At 36.1% G+C, this 22902-nt stretch overlaps 1 protein-coding gene across 1 annotated transcript in view; it reads left to right on the top strand.

The window, feature by feature from the left end:
* Positions 1 to 17990, top strand: part of LOC104272142 (cytoplasmic polyadenylation element-binding protein 2-like) — a gene marked incomplete at both ends in the record, with an annotated part of 32878 nt that extends 14888 nt beyond the window's left edge. Inside the window, 3 exons of the mRNA XM_009867056.1 lie at positions 5278 to 5328; positions 16147 to 16317; positions 17901 to 17990. Coding sequence (XP_009865358.1) covers positions 5278 to 5328; positions 16147 to 16317; positions 17901 to 17990 — 312 coding nt within the window. The remainder of the gene's footprint in view (positions 1 to 5277; positions 5329 to 16146; positions 16318 to 17900) is intronic.
* Between the last annotated feature and the right edge of the window lie 4912 nt (positions 17991 to 22902).

Below are 22902 nucleotides of genomic sequence, written 5' to 3' on the forward strand. Positions count from 1 at the left end.
GATAGTGTAGTAAATTTACAATTTGTTTCTGTTTCCTGACCAACTCTCTTACAGCTCTACACGCTAGATGTAAGATAGTACTGGGCTTCAATTAGCTGTAACTGTATTAGTTGGAGTAACAAGAAGGAATATTGACTTCACGTTGAATTTTTCTTCTGTTTCTTTTTGAGGGCCAAAACAAATTTTCAGGAAAGTTACACAAATATATTTTTTTATATAGCTAGTAATAAATAATAAAAGTAAAATACTGATACTTGGCTTAACTGTGGGGAAAAATAACTTGATACACTTAAAAGACTCTTGCTTTTTCTTGGTTTTATTTTCCCTTTAAATTGGTTTAGTTGAGCTCCTCAGCTCGGCTGAGCTCAGCTCTCAACTGTTAGACATCTTTTGTAAGCAACCCGCTGGTGCATGCTCAGTAAAGTGGAAAAAAAAAAAAGCATTGGTGACTCAGCAACACTGTTGAGAACATTTTCTTTCTTTGCATATGGTAACTTCTATTTTCAAAAAAATTGTTTTATATTTTATGTTTTGAAGCTCTAAGGTTTAAAGTTATTCAACTGCTTCCTAAACTAATTCAGATTATGTTCAGAAAAGAGTTTCTGAGGCAGAACAAAGAAGTATGGAAAGAAAAATCTTGCTTTTAGACATATAATGGTAGCTTCCTCTTTCCGTATAGAAAAATTTTAAGTTAAAATAATAATATATTTAAGACTAATGGACTGATTTGCTTAAATAGACTGTCAGAAACAACAGTTTTTACCTCAGTATGACTTATATAATTGTTGCACAAGTGTTTGGAAATGTTGTATCTAGGCTTTGTGTAACTAAGTGTTGTCCAAACACGGTTTTGTGCTGTTGTCTTAACTATGCTGATTCAAAAACTGAGCTTTTTGAAACCTCAGCCGTTCACTGATCTATGCTGGGAAAACCTTAATTTGGAAGCTTTTTCACTTCTAGTCAGGAGATCTCTTGAAAAAAGGAGTATGGGAAAGGAATTTGTGATTCTTAGACTCTTCATTCAACCATTTAAGACTTAAAAAAAAAAAAAAGCAAAAAGGGGAGGAGGAGAGTAGTCATGCAATATCAAACTTGTAAAACTGGGAGTCAGCAATGTTTACAGCAACTGTTATGTTTTAAATTTATCCCAAATGTTTTAATAATATGGCAATTCCTCTAACAGTTTAGTTAAATAGGAATAGAAAGTGTGCATTTCCAAAAGTAAGTATGAATTTGCCTTGAAATGAAAAGTAAGCATAGCTACATCTGTATTCTCAGAAGAAACTTAGCAAAAAAATTAAATTTCCATTGCCCATATTAGTAACATGAGATTACAGAAATGTAGCTAAAACGAAATTTGTTACTCTTTCCTCATGGTTTGGATTAGCAAGACTTTTAACTGGATTTAGTGGATAAACTGGCCCACTAAAATTTATTTGCAAGCTTTTTAGTTTTTGTTATCCTTCCAGAAGAATACGTTTTGAAAAATACATATCAGGCAGTTCTTTTAACATTAATCACATTTAGATATAGAAGAGGGGACTAAATGTAGTAGGACTCCACTTGCATAAGAAATGCCAAACATACCTGCTTCTCCTTAGCAAAACTATTGTGAATGTAGCCATGATACGTGAGGATTATTCATAGCGGTAACATGACGAAGTTGCAAGTTCAGGTTTGCACAGAGAAAATGTCTCTAACATGATACTTCATGTTACGGTGCTATAATATCAGGCGCTGTGTTTGTTCCAGATAGCAGCACGCTGCTAATACTGGGTGTTGTAGAGCTCAATTCTGTAGACACTCAGTGAAGTCATTACTTTTCATTTCTCAGGAATGCAGTACATCTATTACTTAAATATTAGATACTCTTTAACTGATTTGTAGTTGATTTTAAATTAGTAAAGCACTTTTATATGTTATTAACATTTCTTTTTTAAGTGGGCGGAGGCCACTGGAATAAGTAGCCTATCTGTTGAGCGGTTTATACAATTCTAGATTACTGACATTGAAGTGGGATGGGATTAGGTAGGGTTTGCAGTGAAGAAAGTTCTTGAAATGGTACTTTTTCTTTTTTTCTTTAAACACATTGAAGAACATGTAGTAAAACTAGTGGACTGAAAGAAATATGTAATAGAAGCAAACTAAATTATTGTCAGATTGTACCCCCATGTTTGTTTTATATGATGATACTGTGAGGTTTAATATTACATATGTCCATTTAGAATAATCTGCTAAAAATCTTGTAATCTGAGCCACTGTAAGACTGATCTTGCACGCGCTTCTATGCACGAAGTGTCCTGAATTTATGTATATCAGTAAATTCAGGTGGTTACCCTAGAAACACTGCATTTTGCTTCAGCAAATTAATCTGAGGGATAAGGACCTAAGTTAACATATCAAATAGCAGGGATTGTATTTTGAAAAAGTAAGCAAACCTTCTATGTTAAGGTGTTTTTAAGGTTATAAGTCCCAAGTACTAGACAAGATGGTAAACACAAGTATTAAATTCACCAGAATGTAGTAATACAAACTATTATTTAATTGAAATAACCCTGTAAATAAGACTTAAGAGTATCAGTACAGCTATACAGATGCTGAATGCTGTGTTACTCGTTTTCCTTTCTAACTCTCAAATCCTTTTATAATCTGAACTAGCAAACTTATCTCCACAGCATAGCAAGACTGGCTTTCTTGATGGTTTTGTGATTCACGGGTTTTATGCTGCAGTGGTGGGCCCAGCTCCCTAGTGCACCCTCTCCCCACTTAATGAGGAGTGCTTTAGTATTTCAGGTTTTTCCGTTTGGCATCTATATTTCAGATGCAGGTTATTTGTGAAGCTAGGGAAAGGGGGGCGAGGCAAAAGAACGCAAACTCAAGAGTTGTAGGCCCAGAATTAACTATCTTGGAAAACAATTTTTCTCTTCAGGTGTTGACACTGGTGGGCTTCTTTCTTCTCTAGGCCCTAACCCCTTTTTCTGTAGTAATGACAGAATAGATAAAAAAAAAAAAGTGTCTTTCACCTACATTGCTGAACTGGAAAAGAGGATGAATGTATACAGGCAGGGAGAAGGACTGTCACCACAGTCTCAAGGAGGATCAAGATGAGATAACTTCTTACCATTTCTAGTGTTATTCTAGATAGATGCAGCATTCTGATTTGCCAGAAATGGCTCATATTGTTGCAAGTATTTCTATAGTACTGTATATAAACGATGACAGTAAATAATCTTGCACAATCCTTGCCCTTAGGCAAATGAGTATTGCCTTTACAGACCAAAGAACCAAGAAGTAAAGACAAAGTGACCAGGCTGAGTAAACCAGCTTCCAGATAGTGATTTTAGGATGCCGTGTTCCTAATTCTTTGCTTATTATACTAGCATGAGTTGCTAGAAGGGCAGTGTATTTGTAGTTCCAAGAAACATGAGATATAGCTGTAAATGATCAGCATGACAGAAAAAATGACTTTTGTGTTAAAACTGGACATCTTGAAGATAAAGATCATGAAGATAGAGACTCCTACAAAGATTTTTATTTAATGTCTTGTCTAAGCCTGCTCAAAAATTCTGCAGAAGTTAAAGAAGACAGCAGAGTCCTTTTGGGGGTATTTGTCTGTCATTTCTCAGGAGGCTGCCCTTGCCCTTCACCACTTTCTCGACAGTTTCAAATTGAAAGCAAATAATTCTTCATCTGCAGGTGTTCTGATACCATCCATTCTTATAAGAATGAAATCAGTGGGAAGAGAAATATGGCTGTATAAAAACATTTTTGTCACAATGCCTGTAAATAATAGGGCTGAATAAAATACCCTAAATGAAATTAATCTTGCTATTTTGAAGTTTTGAGTGTAAGAGTACATAATGTATACTCTTCTATGGTTTTGGTAGAAAATTTTGTTGGTGGTTTTCTAAGGGGGAAGAGCAAAAATTAAACCCTATTACTTACAGATTTTCAGCAGAAACATTTTCTATTTAACTCCAGAGGTGTTCCTTGGGACACAGAACTGCTGTTTCCAGAAATATCCAGTCTTGCTGCTAATCACATGAATTTACCAACAGTAGCGGGGAAAAGTGTGTTACAAGGAATTGTTCAACAGCCTTAGTATGCGAATTGCTGATTTGGTTTCCTTTGGCTTTTTTTTTGTATTTTTCCCCTGTTTCCTCTTTCTAAAAAGAGTGAGCCTTATTAGGACGTGACAGCAAGCCATCTGCATAAATCCTCCCCTTTAAACCTGTGTGAGTTCTAAACACCCATTGCTTCCAGACTGAATTCTTCTTTATGCGTCCACAAACTATCGTTTCCTCCAAAAGATTTAAATGTTTAGGTTACAGTATTTTTTTTATATATGCTTAAGGATTATAAGCAGGCAAGTTTGTTTGAATAGCAGGATAGCTGGAAATGTAGGGTTTTGCACATTAAAGCACACTTCTTCCGAACACAGCAGCTATTGTGACCGTCTCTCTAGGTCAGTGTGCACTACTGGTATGTTTGCAGCTTCCTATAAACAGAAAACTTCTCCTTTGATAAAAAGGAATTTGTACTGAACGGGCACTTGAGCTGTGCGTTTTAAGCCATTCATTTAACTATTGAAGTATAACCTTACACAAATGTAACAAAATGCAATACTTGGAAAATTCTAATGTCAGGATATGAGGTTTTCATGTAATTTTTGTTCAATATAAAATGTTGCACATGGTATCTGTCATATTATCTAGTTTTGTTAATTCTGTAGATAAACCAGTACTCTAGTTTTGCCAGACTTACTGAAAAATAGTACATAATATGATTATATATAATACATCAAGATATAGTCATAAATTGGTTAATAAAATTTTAATGCCTTAATGCCTTTTTATGTGATTTTTCTTAAATTGATTTAGTAGAGAAGCACTAACTGCAGAAGTGCCACTCTATTAAGCAATGTGCATAGTACAGTTATTCACAGAGAAGACTAAAGCAGTCAGCACTATTTCTGGGTGTCATGAAACAAAAATTGGCTTTATCCTATTGGAGCTGATCCCAAAGCACATTGCAGATCTTATGACCAGAGAATTAAGGTTAAGAAGTCTGTTCTTGTCAGCTTTAACTTGGGTCAAGGGTATTGTTGGTTAATGTGCTTGGAGTTAAATATTAGCTCTTTATTTCCCTTAGGCAAACTGGAAATATAGTTTATATTTAAATTCTAAGCAGTTATTTTTCTTTATGCTTTCTAGCATAATAGCTAAAACCTCTGCATTTGTTTTGTTTTGTTCTTTGGTTTTTGGTGGTTTTTTTAAGGTCGCTTGAGTTACCCACATCCAGGGACTGACAATCTTCTGATGTTAAATGGTAAGTGCTAATCTTACAGCAGTTTCTCATTATCTCTAGCTTAGCTTAAATCTGACATGTTGGTGTAAACTTATACTGTTATATTCTGTTATTGAATTACTTGTCTCTAGTCTTCAACACTGATGGCCCTGTTGCCATTTTTCAGGGTTGAATGGCAAGAGCTAATCTTGCCACAGCCTTTCATTATATCTAGCTTATTTGAAATCTGAAATGCTCATAACGATGCACTGTTCTTTTTTGCTCTCACGCAAACCAGTGGTACGTTCTCCAGAGATCTGCTAGAAATCTGTTAACACAGAAACAGGAATTAGAAAAATAAGAAGGCCAGAAAGGCATGTTTTTCTGTCTTGTGTAAATAATGAGTGAACCTAGATACTTTCTGTAACACTTATGTGAAATAACATTTTATTTTTGTTGAGTTTTTGGGAACTGGCTTTGTCAAATATGTTTCTAACTGTGAAATACGCAGAAGTTAGAGTTCATGTACACGTTCCTCTCCCAGTAGGTCAAACTTCATGAACATCTGCTGCTCAGTGAAGGCATGAACTTTAGCCTTTGTTCAAGGCTAAAGAAGGAAGCAGAGCTTGGTAATCCATCTAAGTCAATAATAAATCAGGGGTTTTGCACACAAATGTTTTCTACACTGGGAAAAATTAGAGCTGTAATGCCCCAGATTCTCTGGATTAGAAAATGGGGAAGCTGTCTTACACAGAGCAGGTACCCTTTTGTCATTGACTTGATGGTCTAAACATTACCAGTAAAGACCTAACTATTAAAAAAAACAGAGTAGTTCTGTGGAGCTCTCGTTTATAATTGCCTTACCTTTCTGCACAGTCATTTACACTTGTGCAAATGGATAGAAAAAATAAAAAATAACTCATTTCCCATGTGTAACACTGAGTAAATGTTTAAAATTTTACGAAATTCAGGTTTAGCTTTTTACTCAGTAAAGGAAAATACTGCACAATGGGCATTTCAAAAATGTTTAGCCCATATAATCCTAATTCCTGTGCATTCAGTATTGATACACTTAATGTTATAACATTCACAACAGTTCATTTTCTTACCTATTCTGCAAACTGTTTGGTTCAGGTGATTTATGTGCAATTGTCATTATCTGCTGATTTATAACGAAGTGTTGGATGGGAAGGTATTAAAAACTAATGAGTAACTGTGAAGTATTTCAGTGCAATCAGTGTCAGAAATTCATACAATTTCAGTTATTTTAATACTTAAAATGGTGAGTTTCTCTTTTTATAGTTTTGCATGCTAAAAGAACATGTGGGAAACAAGGTTACTCTATGAAAAATTTAGGAACGAAGATTTTTGCTCTTATGGACATTGAAAAAATGCATCTCAGTGGTACCAGCCTATCCTGAAAACACAGAGCTAGAATATGCACTGAAGAATCTTTGTTATTAAAGTTGCTGGGGTTTCTACTGTAGTTTTGGAAGCTAACACTTAATGTCACTGCAGTCCTCCTCAAAAGCTGAGATATTATTTCCAACCTTCAGTTAGGTGAGTTCAAAATAACAATTTGAGTATCTGAAAGACAGGTGCTGCAACACCTGACTCTCTTAGGTGTGCCCGTTAGACTTCAGTTCAGAGCCTTGGTTTAGACACCAAAGCTCTCTGCCACGTCCCTGGAGAGCCTGCTGTACCCGGCAGCACAGCGCAGCGCGACCACCTGTGCCCTTCAGAGCCATCATCTCAAACTGGAACGTCTCCAACCGCAGCCCCTTACGAGCTGAGAGCAGACCCCTTAGGCTTCCTCTAAATGTGCAGTAATGAGAAACAGAGCTTGAGCACTTGCTGGTTAAACTTGGAGACTTCGGTTTCCCTCTCTGCTTAAGTGGATCCAAGGTAACATTTCCCCATGTGCCTGTGATTGGTGCCTTGGAGAGAGGAATGGGGAAGAGGAGACGTGATCATCCAGAGACTCACGCTTGCCTCTTCCTGTCTCAGTAAGTGTTGTAGTCGCTATGAGGAGGAGCAGGAATACTAGACCTTCATGAAAGAAAAGCTAGAACATTTTTAAGGATTTGGGGCCCATCTATGTGTACACTAACACTTAACACTCGATCATGACCCTCCCTGAATTGTAGTTGGCTTGATATCAGTGGACCTGTATCTCTGGACCCCAGCAAGGTTCTGACATGAGCCAGGCTGGAATTCCTCAATCCTTTTAAGATTAGGCACTTCTAGATAAAACCTATTTTTAGCTATTTTTTCCTCTTCTGAAATGATAGATCTTTTCCAGTTCATTTAAAGTCTACTTACTGAACTGTACCTAATATTAATATTTACAGTGTCCGTTATTTAAATTAATGAAATGAACCAAAGGAAAGCTGATCTACGTGTTCTAATAAATTATATATCTGATAATTATATACGTTTCAGCTCAAGCTGTAAAAAAGCAATGCATTTTTTATGACTGTTATCTCTCAAAAGTCAAAAAAGATGATTTTGAATGGATTTACCTGAGTAGATCTTTATTTGTCTACCTTTCTCTAGTAAGTAGTAATGCAGGAGTCCAGTTTGGGGTATAGAGTGCTTTTTTCCACCGTTATAGTGTTCCCCCCTTTATATAGTTTTAATGCATTGATTCTGATTTTTATTTAATGGCCATTGAAACATCATTTGCCATTTGATTAGTTTAGCACATCATTTACCATTTGATTAGTTTAGCAAGGGAGTATTAGACTTTCCATTTTAAAGATACTTTTGCTGGCTGTACTTCTTAAAAAATTGTAGATTACTTAAAAAAGAAATTATTAAAATTCCTATACAGGAATTGTTAAATGAGTTTCTGTAATCTGCTAGTCATGTCAAACTTAAATGGTCATAACAATCTCTTTCAGCCTTAAATTCGTAAAATTGTGGTTTCTAAAGGAATCGTAATAGAATTTTGGCACCCAAATCCAATAGAATAAAATTGGAGGCACCTACCTCCTTTAGTCTAGACTCTTGGGATTTTTTTGCCGTAATTGTTTATGACAATTAAGTATTAATGAAAAAGGCTTCATTACTTCATTGTCACCATTTGGTCATCATATCGAGAATGTTAGTAACAAAGAATATTTTATTTTACTTTCCATTATAAATTTCATAGTTGTTTTTAAATGTAGAAAGCTTGCCTAGTAGTTTCTCCTGTTCTACAACATATTTTGAATTCAGCTCAGTTGTTCAACTGAGTTAGTTAATATGTACATATTTGATCTCTAGTATATATTTAAAATTTATGTCTAAATAAAATAGAAATTACACATTTACTACCTGTGTGATATTGTTGCTCAAATAATGCACAAGGTTATATTGTCTTGAGGTTAAATAAACATGCAAAAAAGTTTATTTACTTCTACTGCATATCTCTGAGTTGATCTGAATTGCAGAAAGGGGGGTATTAATTTTTTTGACAGGTTTAAGCTTTATTGGCATGCAACTTTAGAGGTATAGAAATACAAGGTTTAACTGTAAAGAAATGTCTTTGTGATATATACAGCACTCAGTATTGGAAGACTCCAGCTTTGGACATCATTATCCTCTTGCATGTGTTGCCTAATATATATTTTCTAGAATAAAAGTCTATCTCACTCATGTGAAATTTTTCAGAGTGTTTGGCTAATTAAGATGCCCAGCTTTATAGGTTAAAGGATACAAAAAATATTTCTGTATGACTTATTCTTTGTGCAAGTTCAGGAAGGAATGAAGAAGTTTATTCTTTTTTTTCTTGTTGTAAATCGATTATTTGTCTACAAGGTCTAGCCTTTCCTAAAGGGATGTCTCTCCTGCAATTATTTATACAGACATGGATTAATTATGTAGATGTGTATATTAAATACAGATATATAAAAACTATATATAGCTAAATCTATAATTAAATATATATTTGTATATTTATACAGACCACATGCTCAGTAAGCATATGTGCTCTGAAAGGTGTAAAAGATTATGTGCATGATATTTTTAATACAGATGTTTTTCTGCTTGAATATAATATATTCAGAAAGAATAATCTCATTGCTTACAGTGTACTAAAAGTTTAATTCTGTGAAACGGTTTTGATAAGCAGTATCTGGCCTTTAAAAGGAAGTTTTTATGTATTTATAGGTAATGTGAAGAGATTAAAACACTGAAGTCTCATGAAGATAGGATATATTTGCTTTAGCATACTTTTACTAACAGTAGGACTTCTTACTTACTGTTATTAAAACAGCTTACCTATAATATGTCCACTGTTACCCTGTAGTCTGGGTAAACCTAGGAAAAAAATATCAAGTTTTGCAAAACCACAGGTTTCGACGTTAATGATAACATTTATTGCAGCAGTACCTACATAGTATCTAAAAACGGGATCACATTTTTCCAAATAGAGTCACAGAAAATCCCTACCCAAACCAGTTTGCAGTCTAAATGGACAAGACGGATAATACCAGGAAAGGGGTTTGCTGGACAAGTAAATAATGTGACAACATCAAGTACTGTTATTTGCTCATTTTCTCAGATTTCATTTTTTTTGCTGAAGCAAAGAACACACCGATAACTTCAGTTTTTTAGCATTTTAATAATCCTTTTATGTTTCTCTTTAAAATTAGCATTATTTTTATACACACAAAGAAAAACAGTTCAGATGTTCTTTAACAAAACATTTTTATGCATATCAGATTTCCTTAACTGAAAATGTAAGAAAAGAGCTGAGCCAGTTTGGTGGGCAGAAAAGAGCCGAAGCGGCAGAAGAAAAACCATGCAGGCTTGTGCCAGAAGTTTCTTAGTAATGGCACTGCAGTCATTGCTATGGATGTGATGTGCTTAAATCCTCCCTGGTTCCTCTAGTTTTGTCTGTGGAAGGGGGGAAAAAAGAGAGTCTGCAGGGGCCAGAGGAGGCCTTAGTGATGGCACTGCTGATGCTCTGGGGGAGTCGGTTTGGCCAAGAGTCAGAGAAGATTCACACGTGCCGCAGCACTGACACGGAGCTGTGTGTCTTGTAGGTGCCTGACTTCAGAGGAAAACCAGTTTGAAGTTCAGCATTAGTCCCCCTGTGCAGCAGCAACTAACGAGAGAGCGAATTGGACAGAATACATCACGTTTTGTTGATTCTGTTTTGATGTGGGAAATCTGAATTTACATGTTTCCACTTGGTTAATACCTGGGTCTCTTTTGGCAAGTGGGCTTTTCTGCTTTGGCTTTACTAGGAGGAAGTTGGAGGATCTAAAAAACTGTAAGAAAAGGCTTCTCTCATCAATAGTAATTCTTTCAAGTGAAAGAGAATGAACTTGAAAGTGTTAGAATAGGAGTGTGATGACTGTTGTGTACAAAAAATAAACAGTTTCAAGAGAGAAGAAAAAAGGAGAGACCTTTTCAGAATTCCATAAGCAATCCACCTACTTCCTCGTAGGAAGAGATCAAGATAACAAAGTCAACAAATAGTATACTTCCTAGATTTTTTTAAAAATGCTAATACAAATGGGAAGTACTAGAACATAATTATTTCAATAATATGAGAAGGGAACAGTGAATGACATTTCCAAATCACTGAGTTTATGAGGCTGCATATATTCCAGTGTCCCAGAACCACAGCTGCTTTCTGTATGTATGGAGTCCTGGTAAAATCAAAATAATAATGCTGAGACACAGCAATCGTTCTTCATAAATGTTGCTGTAGCTTGTTTTATAGTAAAATTTTCTTCTGGGGTAATTAACTGAAGTGCTGTAATGATTAAAGTAATTTGTTTCACAAAGTCTGTGAAATGGAAACAGAAAATACTTTGTGGAAACAGAACTTAGAAATTACACACAGTGTAACATATTTCGTATTAGTAATCTGTCTATTTTTAGTTTCCTACCCTTCAGGCAGAGCAGCAGTCAGTATGCTCTTCTGAACCGTAGCTATAAGCATGGTCTCTTTAAGAATCTTGCAAAACTCAGAAGTTAGGAAAATCTTGGATTTACTTTCAGTCTGTCAGAAATTGTTGCCTTGCCTTTGTGCAGTGTTTTTGATACAATGCTATTTCTTGTGACTTGTGCCCTGATTTTGTTTGCTACCACAAGGAGTCTTTTGTTTGAAACAAAACCTTGCGGTTAATTTTCTGCTAGGTCTTTTCATGAAAAGGAAGGTCACGGCTTATAGCATTTGTATTGTCACTGCGAAGGACTGTACAAACTGTTCCATGGACCAGGATGTTTCTGTGATTAATGATTGCTACATGCTTTTTAAAGTAATATTTTCCTTTTTATAATTTCAGTACGCTTTGTTTTCTGTAGACACTTGTGTAAGATACAAATCGTGTTTGTGAAGATGTTATACAAAGTTACCATGACTTACGCATCCATAATTAACATAAAGTTAAGATCAAGTATAAAGACATGTTGAAGTGTTTAAAGTTTGTTCTTTACAGCTAGTGCTTAGGTCAACTTACCCATAAAATAATACGTTATCAAAGTGAGACTTCAGTTTAATGCATTCTCAGCTGCAATTTTCAGTAGCAAGTACCAATCGAGATTTTTACTTCTCATTTACCCACATAGTTCTTTGTATCTTAAATATTTTCACATGTGGGCATGACACAGTTATTTGACATTTTACAATTTGTCCTTTGTTTGCATGCAGCGAGGAGTTATGGGCGAAGACGAGGTAATTCACTTCTGTTTGTTACAGTACAATTAATTCTGATTGAGCTGTTACTGATCATTATGATTAATTAATCCAGATTGTTGATTATAAACGCTTATCTGCATGTTTTAGTTTGGGCAAGATGGAGGGCGTGAGGGAAGGAGGGGTTCAGTCTGGATTATGATCATTGATCTCTTTAGTTTGAATTATAAATTCTTTAATCAGTTAAAACACTGTAGTTCTAATCCTAATGTAGTTCATGCTAGCGGCTACTGCTTGCAGCTCAGCTCCCTTTAAAAGTATGCACCCTGCTTCTTTTGCCTCTGTAGAAGTGATAATGTACAGAGTAAAACCTAAAAGCCTTTCATAAACTTACTAAGAAACCCAACAGATGACTCTTAGAAATAATAAACAATTTTCATAGTTCAAGCCAATACAGTTTGCTGACCTTGGAAAAGCTTTATTGATTTAACTGTATGAGAACGTGACCTCTGGTTGTTCTGAAGATCGTGTAAAGTGTGGAGCAAAACCATCACAATCTTTGACAGCTTCCAGCGTTCACAACACACACAGAAGTTCATGTGTCTTGTGTCTCTTGATGTCTACATCGGTTTGTAACCGATTGCGTTGTACCTCTGATTCAGAGAGGAATGATGATCTTGATGATGGTCAGCGTACACAGCAGTACAGTCGTGTTTTGATGATTCCTGGCAGGTTCTGCTCAGTTCTTTTTACTGTCATAAAACAAAAAAAGTCCACACATTTAAAAGGGCTTATGCTTTTAATTCAGAGTCATCGGGAGAAATGTGAAAGCCGAGCAAATTACCTTTATCTTCTCTGTTTGCCTGTGAGACATTTAAATGTGGAGGGAGAAGAAAGTACTAGGAGTCATACAGAGCAGGTTACTCTAAATGTGTTAATGTGTGGTCCTCTGTCACATTAGCTCTCTGAGGTGCTCCAGTGCTTTTGGCAAACCTTTACCCACGTTAAAGTAAAACTGATCTCTCTGGTATCACTTCAGAATATGTTCTCATGGTTTAATTTGGGAAGAGAGACCTAGGTTCTTGTTCTTAGATTTTAACATTGGTCTGCGAGGAAAAAAAATAATTACTCTGAGGATTATTCTTTGATTATTGTTGCTTCTATATATTTGTGTTTATTGTAAGTTGGAATTGTCCAAGAAGTATTTTTAGAGAAACACAAAAACGTGATTTTCATGGTCTGAAGAAACGCCTTCCTTAAGTTGTATGTCGTTTTTAAAAAAGCACAACAAACACTGGGGGAAAACAAAAATGAGAAACAGACTTAAATACTTTTTTGGCGATTGTCTAGTGCCAACAAGTTTATCAAAATTTGCGTGTTTGTAAGTCACTTATTTGTTTTTTCCTGCAGTATAGAGACTAGCAGAGGTAAAGAGCCAATCTGTGTGCTTTCTTTAAAGATAATCCAGCTATATTACAGTTGGTTTTAGATTTAAGGTGTTAGGAATAACTCTTATATGTTAGTGAAAATACTTAAAACTTCCACTTTTGCAATTTCCCGCAAATTTTTCCTGTTTGGGTCTTATTTCTTCCTTTAGCCACTTCTTCCTCTCACTGCTCACTGTGATAACAACTCCATCTTCTCCATCATTCACGTCAGTAATTCAGAAATCTGTTGTTATATCCCACTTTCTTGATTAGTAACCAGATTTTACCACTTCTTCATCTTACATCTGTGAGATCTGATCATTCTTGCTAGTCTTCATAAATGGAACTCATACCCACAGTACTCAGCTGCTGCAGTCTTCATTGCATGATCTTTCTCCTCTTATGTCTACATGGGTGATTTACAAGAAGAATCAGCCTGGCTACTTCTTCCAACAGTGTTAACTTTCTCTTCTCTGTTGCTTCCTCACTTTTCTGCCCAGTTGAGCACCAGTTACATGCTTCCACTTCTAAAGGCACTCTACTGGTCTGTTACCTAGTTATTGAATGCATCCTTACGATAGCAAGCAAGAATGCCTTTACTTGCTGCCAGCTAGTCATATTCTCAAACACACCTGTCGCTGTTCTTAATGGAAGGGAGGAACCTGCGACAGCTTTCTGCATTTACTGTGCTCCATTGGATGTCTCTATGAGACATAAATGTGAAATGCCACCATAAAGATGTCGTAGTTACAGTCTTGGTTACTTAGAACGGTCCTGTGGTCCTGTTTTTGTGATCATGGTGACATTTTACTATGTTCATTTGTTTTCTATCATCTTGTGTTTTCATTCAGTATTTTTGATGTATTTTTATTGTGGATTTAGATGGCAGGTCCAGGGTCATTAGGCATTACCACAGCACAGGTCCTGGTGTTGGCTGTCTGTTCTCCAGCCTTGTCTCTAAGCACTGATTCTCAGGTCATCCTCTGGAAGTGGACGCCTTTCATACTGCTCTCTCACCTGGCTGACCAGCACAGTGTCGGTAGATGTTCCTACAGGGCTTTCCTGGTAGCGTTCCCCTGCGAGGGGATAGAGGTTGCAAACTCTGTGGTAGGGTACTGCAGATTCGGCTGTCCAGGACCTACTGCTCCAGCATACGGAGCATATGGATTTGCAGTGGGTGAATCTGGAAGAAGTTGGCTATTTGAGGTGGAAAATGCACTCACTTCCCAATAGTGTGCTTGGTTGTTTTTTGGTTCCGTTTACTTGCTTGTTTCTGGAAAGCAGTTGAATTAATCGTTATTTCATCTCCAGAGGGTAGTGGTCACATTGGACTGGAACACCTCTCCTAAAAGGACGTGCTAATAAGTCTTGAGGTTGTTCAGCCTGGAGAAGAGAAGGCTTCAGGAAGACCTTATAGTGGCCTTCCAGTACCTGAACGGGACCTATAGGAAAGATGGGGACAATCTTTTTATCAGGACATGTTGCAATAGGACAAGGGATAATGGTTTTAAACTTACAGGAAATAGATATAGACTAGATATCAAGGGTGGTGAAACACTGGAACAGGTTGCCCAGAGAGGTGGTAGAGGCACCATCCCATGGAAACATCCAAAGGACGGGACTTTGAGCAACCTGATCTAGGTGAAGATGTCCCTGCTTACTTCAGGGGGATTGGACTAGATGACCTATAAAGGTCCCCTTTGTGCCAAAACGTTCTGTGATTCTGTTTTAAAAAATGAATAAGAAACAGGAAAAATTACATTTCAGAAGAAATGATGTATTTATTTTGTTTCATGAAAGTGTTTCTTTTGAAGCTTTTTGCGTTTAAAAGACTCACTTCTGAATTTGAAACTATCATTAATCTTTATGTTACTAATCTAAACCCACAAAAGCTCGAATAAGCTAAGATGCATATCCTGGCCTTGTACATATTTTCATTTTGGAGTTCTCTACAATTTGTAGATCTGATATAGGGATGGAAATAAGTGGTACAGAATTACTGTGTTTTCACTCCTCCCTGCCATCTCTACGCTGGTTTCATTAGTTTGCATTTGCAAAGCCATCCTGTGAACTTCTTAGATTTTACAGTTTCTTTTCAGGGTAACTATAATCTTACTGCAGATTGCTACGTGTTAGGAATCACCACAAGGCTTCCCTCCAAAACTGCGGTAAATTTGAGAGCAAGACGGATAAATCTATGTGACTCATTTTTTAAGTGTTACATTTTGCACATTTATTAAAATTCTCTTTTCCTTTCTTAGAAATTAAGTCTGTTCTTACATGAGTAAGAGTATCAAATACCTTTAAAAGAAGAGAAAACATAGCCTGTTTGAAACTTCTTACTATATACATGTGTTTTTTCTGTTCAATTAAAGTGTAGGATTTTTAGCCATGCAGTAGTTACTCAGGTGATGGAAGTTATCAATGTAACTTGAGGCTAAGCCAAAGGAGACTAATGAAACTCACTTAAGCAGCCCTTAATATGATCTCTTCATAAATAAGACCCTTTATTTAAAAAAAAATTATTACTTTTCTAGCAGATGCAGCAGAGCAACTACAATATAATGTAGCATGAAAGTATGATTACAGTGAATTCAACTTGCAATCTTGAATTTCCTTTTTGAGGCTTAATATATTTTTCATTTTCTTAACTTTTCTTTAAACTAACGTGTATTTTTCTGATAACTTGGTGTTTTCATTTTTACTTTCCAAGCTGCTGTTTCCCCATTCCCTAAAATTACATGACCATGTACTTCCATAAAATTATTTTAATGTGTATTATTATCTTTTCTTTTTAAGGCCGTTCTTCCCTCTTCCCAATAGATGATGGTTTGTTGGATGATGGTCATAGTGATCAAGTTGGAGTCCTGAATTCACCTACTTGCTATTCCGCTCATCAGAATGGAGAACGAATTGAGCGTTTTTCTCGGAAAGTGTTTGTTGGAGGTCTTCCACCAGATATTGATGAAGGTGAGCTGCCTGAAAACTAAGTTTGAAGTCAGAAGGAGAGATTTTGAAAAACATAAATGAAGTAGTAGAAATAATGCATCCAGCAAAATAATGTTGTAGTGTAAAAGATTACAACTATATATTTATTTTTTATGACAGGTGATGGATATGTTGAGCTTTAGATGATTTAATGTCATCCATCTATTTTGGTTGTGAGGTGGTTCAGTTGTCAGTGCTGGTTCACTTGCAGGTGGTGGAGCTGCTTGCGATGCCTGGAATTTGTGCTCCTGCATACCTTGCACATTCCTTTCAAATCCATCATAGCCCTTCAGAGTGCACTCTCTCTGTGCCTGCTTTATTCTCTATTCTTAGAAAATTTCTCATAGTAATTGAATTTCAAATTCTATTTTACTATTACCTGAAGATCTCAGAAGTGGTTTAGAAAGGTTAATATTATTCCTGTTCATAAATAGAGAAGCCAAGGCAGAGAAAGGTCAAATGGCAGACCACTCTGATGCATTAGGCGTTGAACGTGGCACAGAAGCACAGACTGGTATGTGATGCAGTTGGAATTGCTTTGTACAATAATGCCGATTTGAAGTAATCGTGCTGTTTAATATTCGGTTTCTCCTGTGCAGATAAATGTAAATTATGTGCTAGCTTTGTAATGTAAACAGAAGTCCCTTTACAAGGTTCATTGCAGTCCTAGAGTAACTTGGAAACGAAATAAGCTGACTGCAGTTAATTAACTTTCAGACATGGAAAGACTTTATTTTAGTTTCATCTTCATTGTGATGTCATCCTGTAATGTACTAAGGGATTTATTTTAATATACTTAGGCTTTTTTTTTATGCACTTCGGCTTCTAATTCAAATGTGCACTATAGACTTGAATGCAAATGCTAAACAAAGATGTATGGAAACACATTTTCTTTCTGTTTTGCCACTTTATACACTGATGTCAGGATGTGACTGAAAGAAACGGAGTATATTTGTGTTTGAGTTATTGCTCTTGTAGAGTTTAGGGTGGTTTAATTTTTTTCCTTGTGGCCAGGGTCGGTTTCAGGAAAGGGTGGCGGGGATACAAAGACATCACAAAGTTGTGCAGGGAGCGTAGTAGATCTTGCAGTATGGTTATGTTAGAAGCACCTCTAAATAAGCAATTTAAAGTTTCTGTGCCTGATCTATTCAGGGTATCTGCTGGAAATTACTAGCGTGCTAATTGTGGTGGTACTTACTATATGAGTATCTGCCTGCAAAGCTCTGAACCGCACATGACTAAACAGTAAATTGTTTCAATTGCATTCAAACAGGTTCCAAATTTAAGAAGTACCAATCTAGTTTTCCACTGCCTTTAGTTGCCTGTATGCTTCTGAGATGCTCCTATGATTAAGCCATAAAAAAGAAATAAGCTTAAAATAATCAGAATTCTACTGTGTAAAAATCAATGCTTCGGAAGATATGTCTATTTAATTTTTTTGTTCATGAAAATTGAAAGTTATGTTTCTTCTATGAAATGTTTACCTTTGCTTGAAAGAAAGAGCTGTGATAGTACTTTTTCATTATGTCATTTATTTTAATTGCAACTATTATACTTGGTTTTAGATGAAATTACTGCTAGCTTCAGACGATTTGGGCCTTTGGTAGTAGACTGGCCTCACAAAGCAGAAAGCAAGTCCTATTTTCCACCAAAAGGTAAGAGAGTTGGAAGGCGTTGCCGTGTCACTAAGTGCAGAACTTAATCTGGGAAACTATCTCATATTCTTCCAAAAGGTGTAATTTATGGTCCCTGTAACGGTTAATTCTGCAGTTTCAGTGCAAGTTCAGCCACGGTTCCTTTACACACCAAGTCGTGAGAGTGTTGTTCTAGTATTGTGCCTGGTTCAGTGCTGGACTCCGAAGGGATCTTCCGTCTTCTGATTTCCCATATATCAGATATCAGCGTTATATATTTCTATATGTCATTAACCTTAAATTCTGTATTTGCATTTCTGTCCGGTTTTCAAAACTGAATTTGGTCAAATTTTTAAGACTAAAGATTCTCATGAGAAGTTACAGGCAGGATTGGGTGTCTGATCAAGATAATCAGTTTATTTCAGTTTTAGGATGTGAACTTCATATTGAAGCAGTAAGTATCTTTTTTGGCAAAATTAGTGATTTTTAACTATTTCTAGTGTTGCTGTAAGACTTGATTTTTCTAATATCACAAAATGTTGGAGAAGCCATTCTGTACATTAAGTAAGCTATATAGCATATTTCTGTACAAGTACAATCATGTATTGGTACATATAAAATAAATGCAAAAATCTGAGCCAGAAGTGAAAGCAATGAGGAGGTTATTAATTTTGTACAGAATTCAGCAATTCATTCCTTCCCTGGAAGTAGCAGAATTATGTATGCAGTTATAAACTGATTCTACATTTTTTTTATCTGACCATCCATGCTGGGGAAAAGGCAGGATTATTATCCCAGGTGGATTCTCTAAAGAGTAGGAAATGGAGTTGCAAGTAATTGAATAGTGTTTATGAACACTACATGGAAATTCTAAGACAAACAAAGAGGCTTTGGCTTTTTTGGTTGTCATCCTGATACACAAAGCTATTGTCAAGTTAAATTTGATTATCCTAAGGAACACATCTCTCTTCATAAATTACCAAGGGAAATTCTCAAGCAGCTCTGTGAGGAACATGAATCTTGCAGAGTCTGTGATGAATATATAGAAGAGGGAAGATGTAATATATTCTGAGCTGAAAGGAATGGATTCAGGCATTCATTTCCAAGGAGGTAGTCCTTGGATTTATTTTCAAACTTCCTAATTTAATGAAGTTTTTTGATATAGTTGGAATATTTATAATTACCATAGTAAAAAAATTTAATAAAAAATCTGTGTTGTAAGCAGAACTTCTTAAAAGCAGAGGATATAAATAGAAGAACTTCAGTCTGATGATCTAATTAATTCAGGAAACACTTGCAAACTAAGTGTTGATTTCCTATGATTAACTGATCCTTATTTGCACTTCCTCTTCTTCAGTCTTAAAACTTTACTGTCATTTTCAGTTTTACTACGTTATTCAGTACTGTTTTCTAATGTAGTCTGACATATTTAAAGTACAGTGTATGTTTCTCTTTGTAGATGTTCTGGAAATAGAGGTTACTATTAATTGCTGAATATTAATGTGTTTATATCTGGTTTTGTCAGTACAGTAGATAAGGCCCATGATTATTTTGTAGGAGGATATCTGTCTTAAGTATTACTCAGATAATACTTCCTGCAGGCAGGAAGAGTGGACACATTTAATAAGATGACTGAAACTGCTAAAGATAGGCTAAATACTAAGAAAGCTTTGAGACTGGTCAGTAATTAGCAATTTAGAAATATACATTATATTAGCCCAAGGAGTTCTATTTTTTATTATTTTTTCTACTTTTAATCTCGAATTTCTAATTTTTTACTCTACATGGAGTCACTTCAGTGTGTGTATTTTTGTTTGTTCAATCCCTTTAGATACTTGACATAGTATTACTTCCCAAATATATCTCCAAATTATCCAGTTCTGGACTGATTTACGTAATAGTTTTCCCTGTAGTGAAGAGAGAGCCTGCTTTTTTTTGTTTTTTGTTCTTGTTCAGATTCCCAGGCTGTGGTTCCTTCCAGGCTTTCTGCTTACAGAAAGTATTGAGGAAAGGCCAAGTTCATAATAAGTATTTCCTTGCTTGAAGAAATGCAAAAAGTGCCTGATCCATGAAGGCTGGCTGCCTCCTGAGAAAGCCCAACTGCTTATTCTTGACTAATTATATTTTTTGTTGGTTCACTGCAAAATTAGGCCCAAAGAAAACAGGAATTTTAAAAACTTCACACTAATCTTACAAGGAAATTCTCTTCTGAAGCAGAAAAAAAAAATTACTCTGTTGAGATCAAAGTCTGAAGTCTGTAAGTGACCTGCCAGCTGTAACGGAGAATTCCTTCCTTTCTGACTTGCCACTGTTTATCATAACTCCTGTAATTACGGAGTTGGCAAATAGAGTTATTTGTGAAATAATGCACATGTCCAAAGCAACTTGCTGAGGGGAGGACTTCTTGTAATAATGACACTTCCAAAGAAATTGTGCCATGAGGATATGCAAATCCAAAGAAGGCCTTTCAAAATGTGCCCAGTTGTTTGTGTGCTCTGTGCTATTTATAGTCTGTACCAAACAGGGGATAATCTGATTTAAACAGGACAGTATCCTCAGCCTTTTCTGATTGTCTGGATGTTTCTGTTACCTTCTATCACAGCAGTTGTGCAGTAGCTTCATTTATTCAAAGTTCTTAACTGCTGATTTAGAAATGACTGAAAAAAAATGTTCAAAATGTTGTTTCTGGTTAACCATGCAAAACCCAAGGTCCATACGAGTTCTGTTTAACTTGTTACCAGCTTATTTAATCACACTAGGTAGGATTGAACTCTGGATTCAGGCAAGTAACTGTAGGTGTCTTCATGTGTGATTAGTGTCTAAGCTTCCTTTAATCAACGGGAATCTGGCCAATACAGTCAGTGGAGTATAGAGGGCTGTTCAGGTCACCGTAACATAAGCACATTGAGCTTGATTCATTTACCCACCCTGAGGATATCTAAAAGATTTACACAGGACTTGCAAATGTGGTGCAGCACCTACTGAAGCCCCATACTGCTCTCGAGCACCAGCTGAAGGTCAGTAAAGTCCTACAGAGGATAAGTGTTGCTAGACGCGTACGTGTCCGCCTTCATCAGCTGAGTAGCCCTCCTGGCACCACTGACTACGTTACCTGGGTTTTTTTGTACCACAGTAAAGGCTTAAGCACAGTCACTGCAGAAATAGGAAAACAGGTATTTGGATCTTGAAGTGAATCCTGCTCTCCCCTACTCAAAAGTGCCTCAGTTAATAGCTACATTACAATTGTATCAGCTTGCATTTTTTCATTTCGAGTTTATTTTGCAGTTAATTTTCCATCAGATGCATAAACTCAGCAAGAGAAAGATTTATATTTTAAAGATTAATTAATATGGTGATGAGATACCTTTAAAGAGAAATAGGTGAAATGTTTTGTGTCCTTCCCCAATATGAATTATTCCAGTCCTCAAATGTAGGTCCATTGTGTTTATTAACCTGCAGTTTACACAGATTCTTTCCGACTTAAGCTAAGGCAGAGAATTCTATGGGCAAGAATTGCACTGCACTGAGGCCATTTAGTCTCCTTTGGAGAGAGTCGAATCAACCCCAAAACAAAACACGGCTGCACTGACTGACATGGACCGTCCCATGCCGGCTTGCACTGATTTTTCTTGACTCCTTCTCTAAGCCACTGGTAATAGGATTTAACTGGAGTTTGATGAAAATTAAAACTGCTCTCTGATTTCTGCACAGAGCATGCATAGCAGGGCAGGTGTCCTTTCCTATTCTGGTAAGCTTCCCTATTACCATGAAATAAAGAAATTATACCGTGCTCAGAAAATTGTGTTAGCAACCAGTGTGAATCTAGTCTAGGATGCTCTGCTTCTGAAATGTTCTTTATGTAATAAATACAAAAAATGAAAAAGTTTAGTTTGGTAATACAGCTAGGACTCTTCAAACTTATCTGATGGGCTTTCTGTTTCCAGTGCTGTCCCAATACATTAAAAAGAAAAAAAAATTATTATTTCTTGGTCTTGTTTCATTAAAAGAGATGTCACGTCAGAGTAAGGATGACTATAACTAGTGCAGTATCTTTAGGTACCATGTAATGTATTTTTAAAGCAGTTACCATCTCCAGAACGATTTGTTTATTTGAGGTAATTTTCTAAGGACAAGTGTTATGAAATCTAACTGCAATGGCTGCTTTTGAAAATAGGGCTATTTGTAATAGTTTCAGTGTTACGCAGAGGGATTTAGTCAAGTGATAAACACTAACAGCTGTTACCTAAACATTGTCCTACCACAATAGGCATAAATTCTGTTAGAGATGTGCATGAACAAGAATTTTTTATAAGACTGTTTCGTCTAATACTTTTCACCTTGTGAAATACGTACAAAGCACACAAGCTTTGTCTCTTGGCAAGTAATATCTGGTCATGATCTGCTAGTGCTGCTGCGTGCATGACCCAGAGGTATGAAGCAACTTCCCTCAGTATTAGAGTAGCTTTGCTTTTCCATTGTAAACAAACTTGCATTGCTGTTGGTACTGACACAGTACACCAAAAAACCCCAAGGAAGTAGGTAGTTAAGCTTTTTTGTAGTACAGCAAAATGCCTGCTGCTCTTCAACCTACCTCCCCACCATGTTTCACTCTCACATGTACTTCTTGTCACACATAGTAATTGTAATTCGCTACTATTCCAAAAACACTGGTGAGCACTCAATATTTTGTCATCCTTATGCATGAGATTTCCCACCACCATACTAGCTTTGCAGGCATTAAACATGCATAATAGTTCTTGAATTATGAGTGTTGAGATGAAAAATAATTTGTTAAAAACATATATTGAGAAGGCGGAAGGAGATAAGTATAAAGTTTGTGCTGTACACTTGATGGCATGCGGTAGCTGTAATAACAAGAGGAGCCCTAATTTAGGATGTCTAAATGAAATCATAGAATCATAGAACAATTCAG

This window comes from Apaloderma vittatum, unplaced genomic scaffold (genome assembly GCF_000703405.1).
Source record: "Apaloderma vittatum isolate BGI_N311 unplaced genomic scaffold, ASM70340v1 scaffold22130, whole genome shotgun sequence".
Classification (NCBI taxonomy): Eukaryota; Metazoa; Chordata; class Aves; order Trogoniformes; family Trogonidae; genus Apaloderma; species Apaloderma vittatum.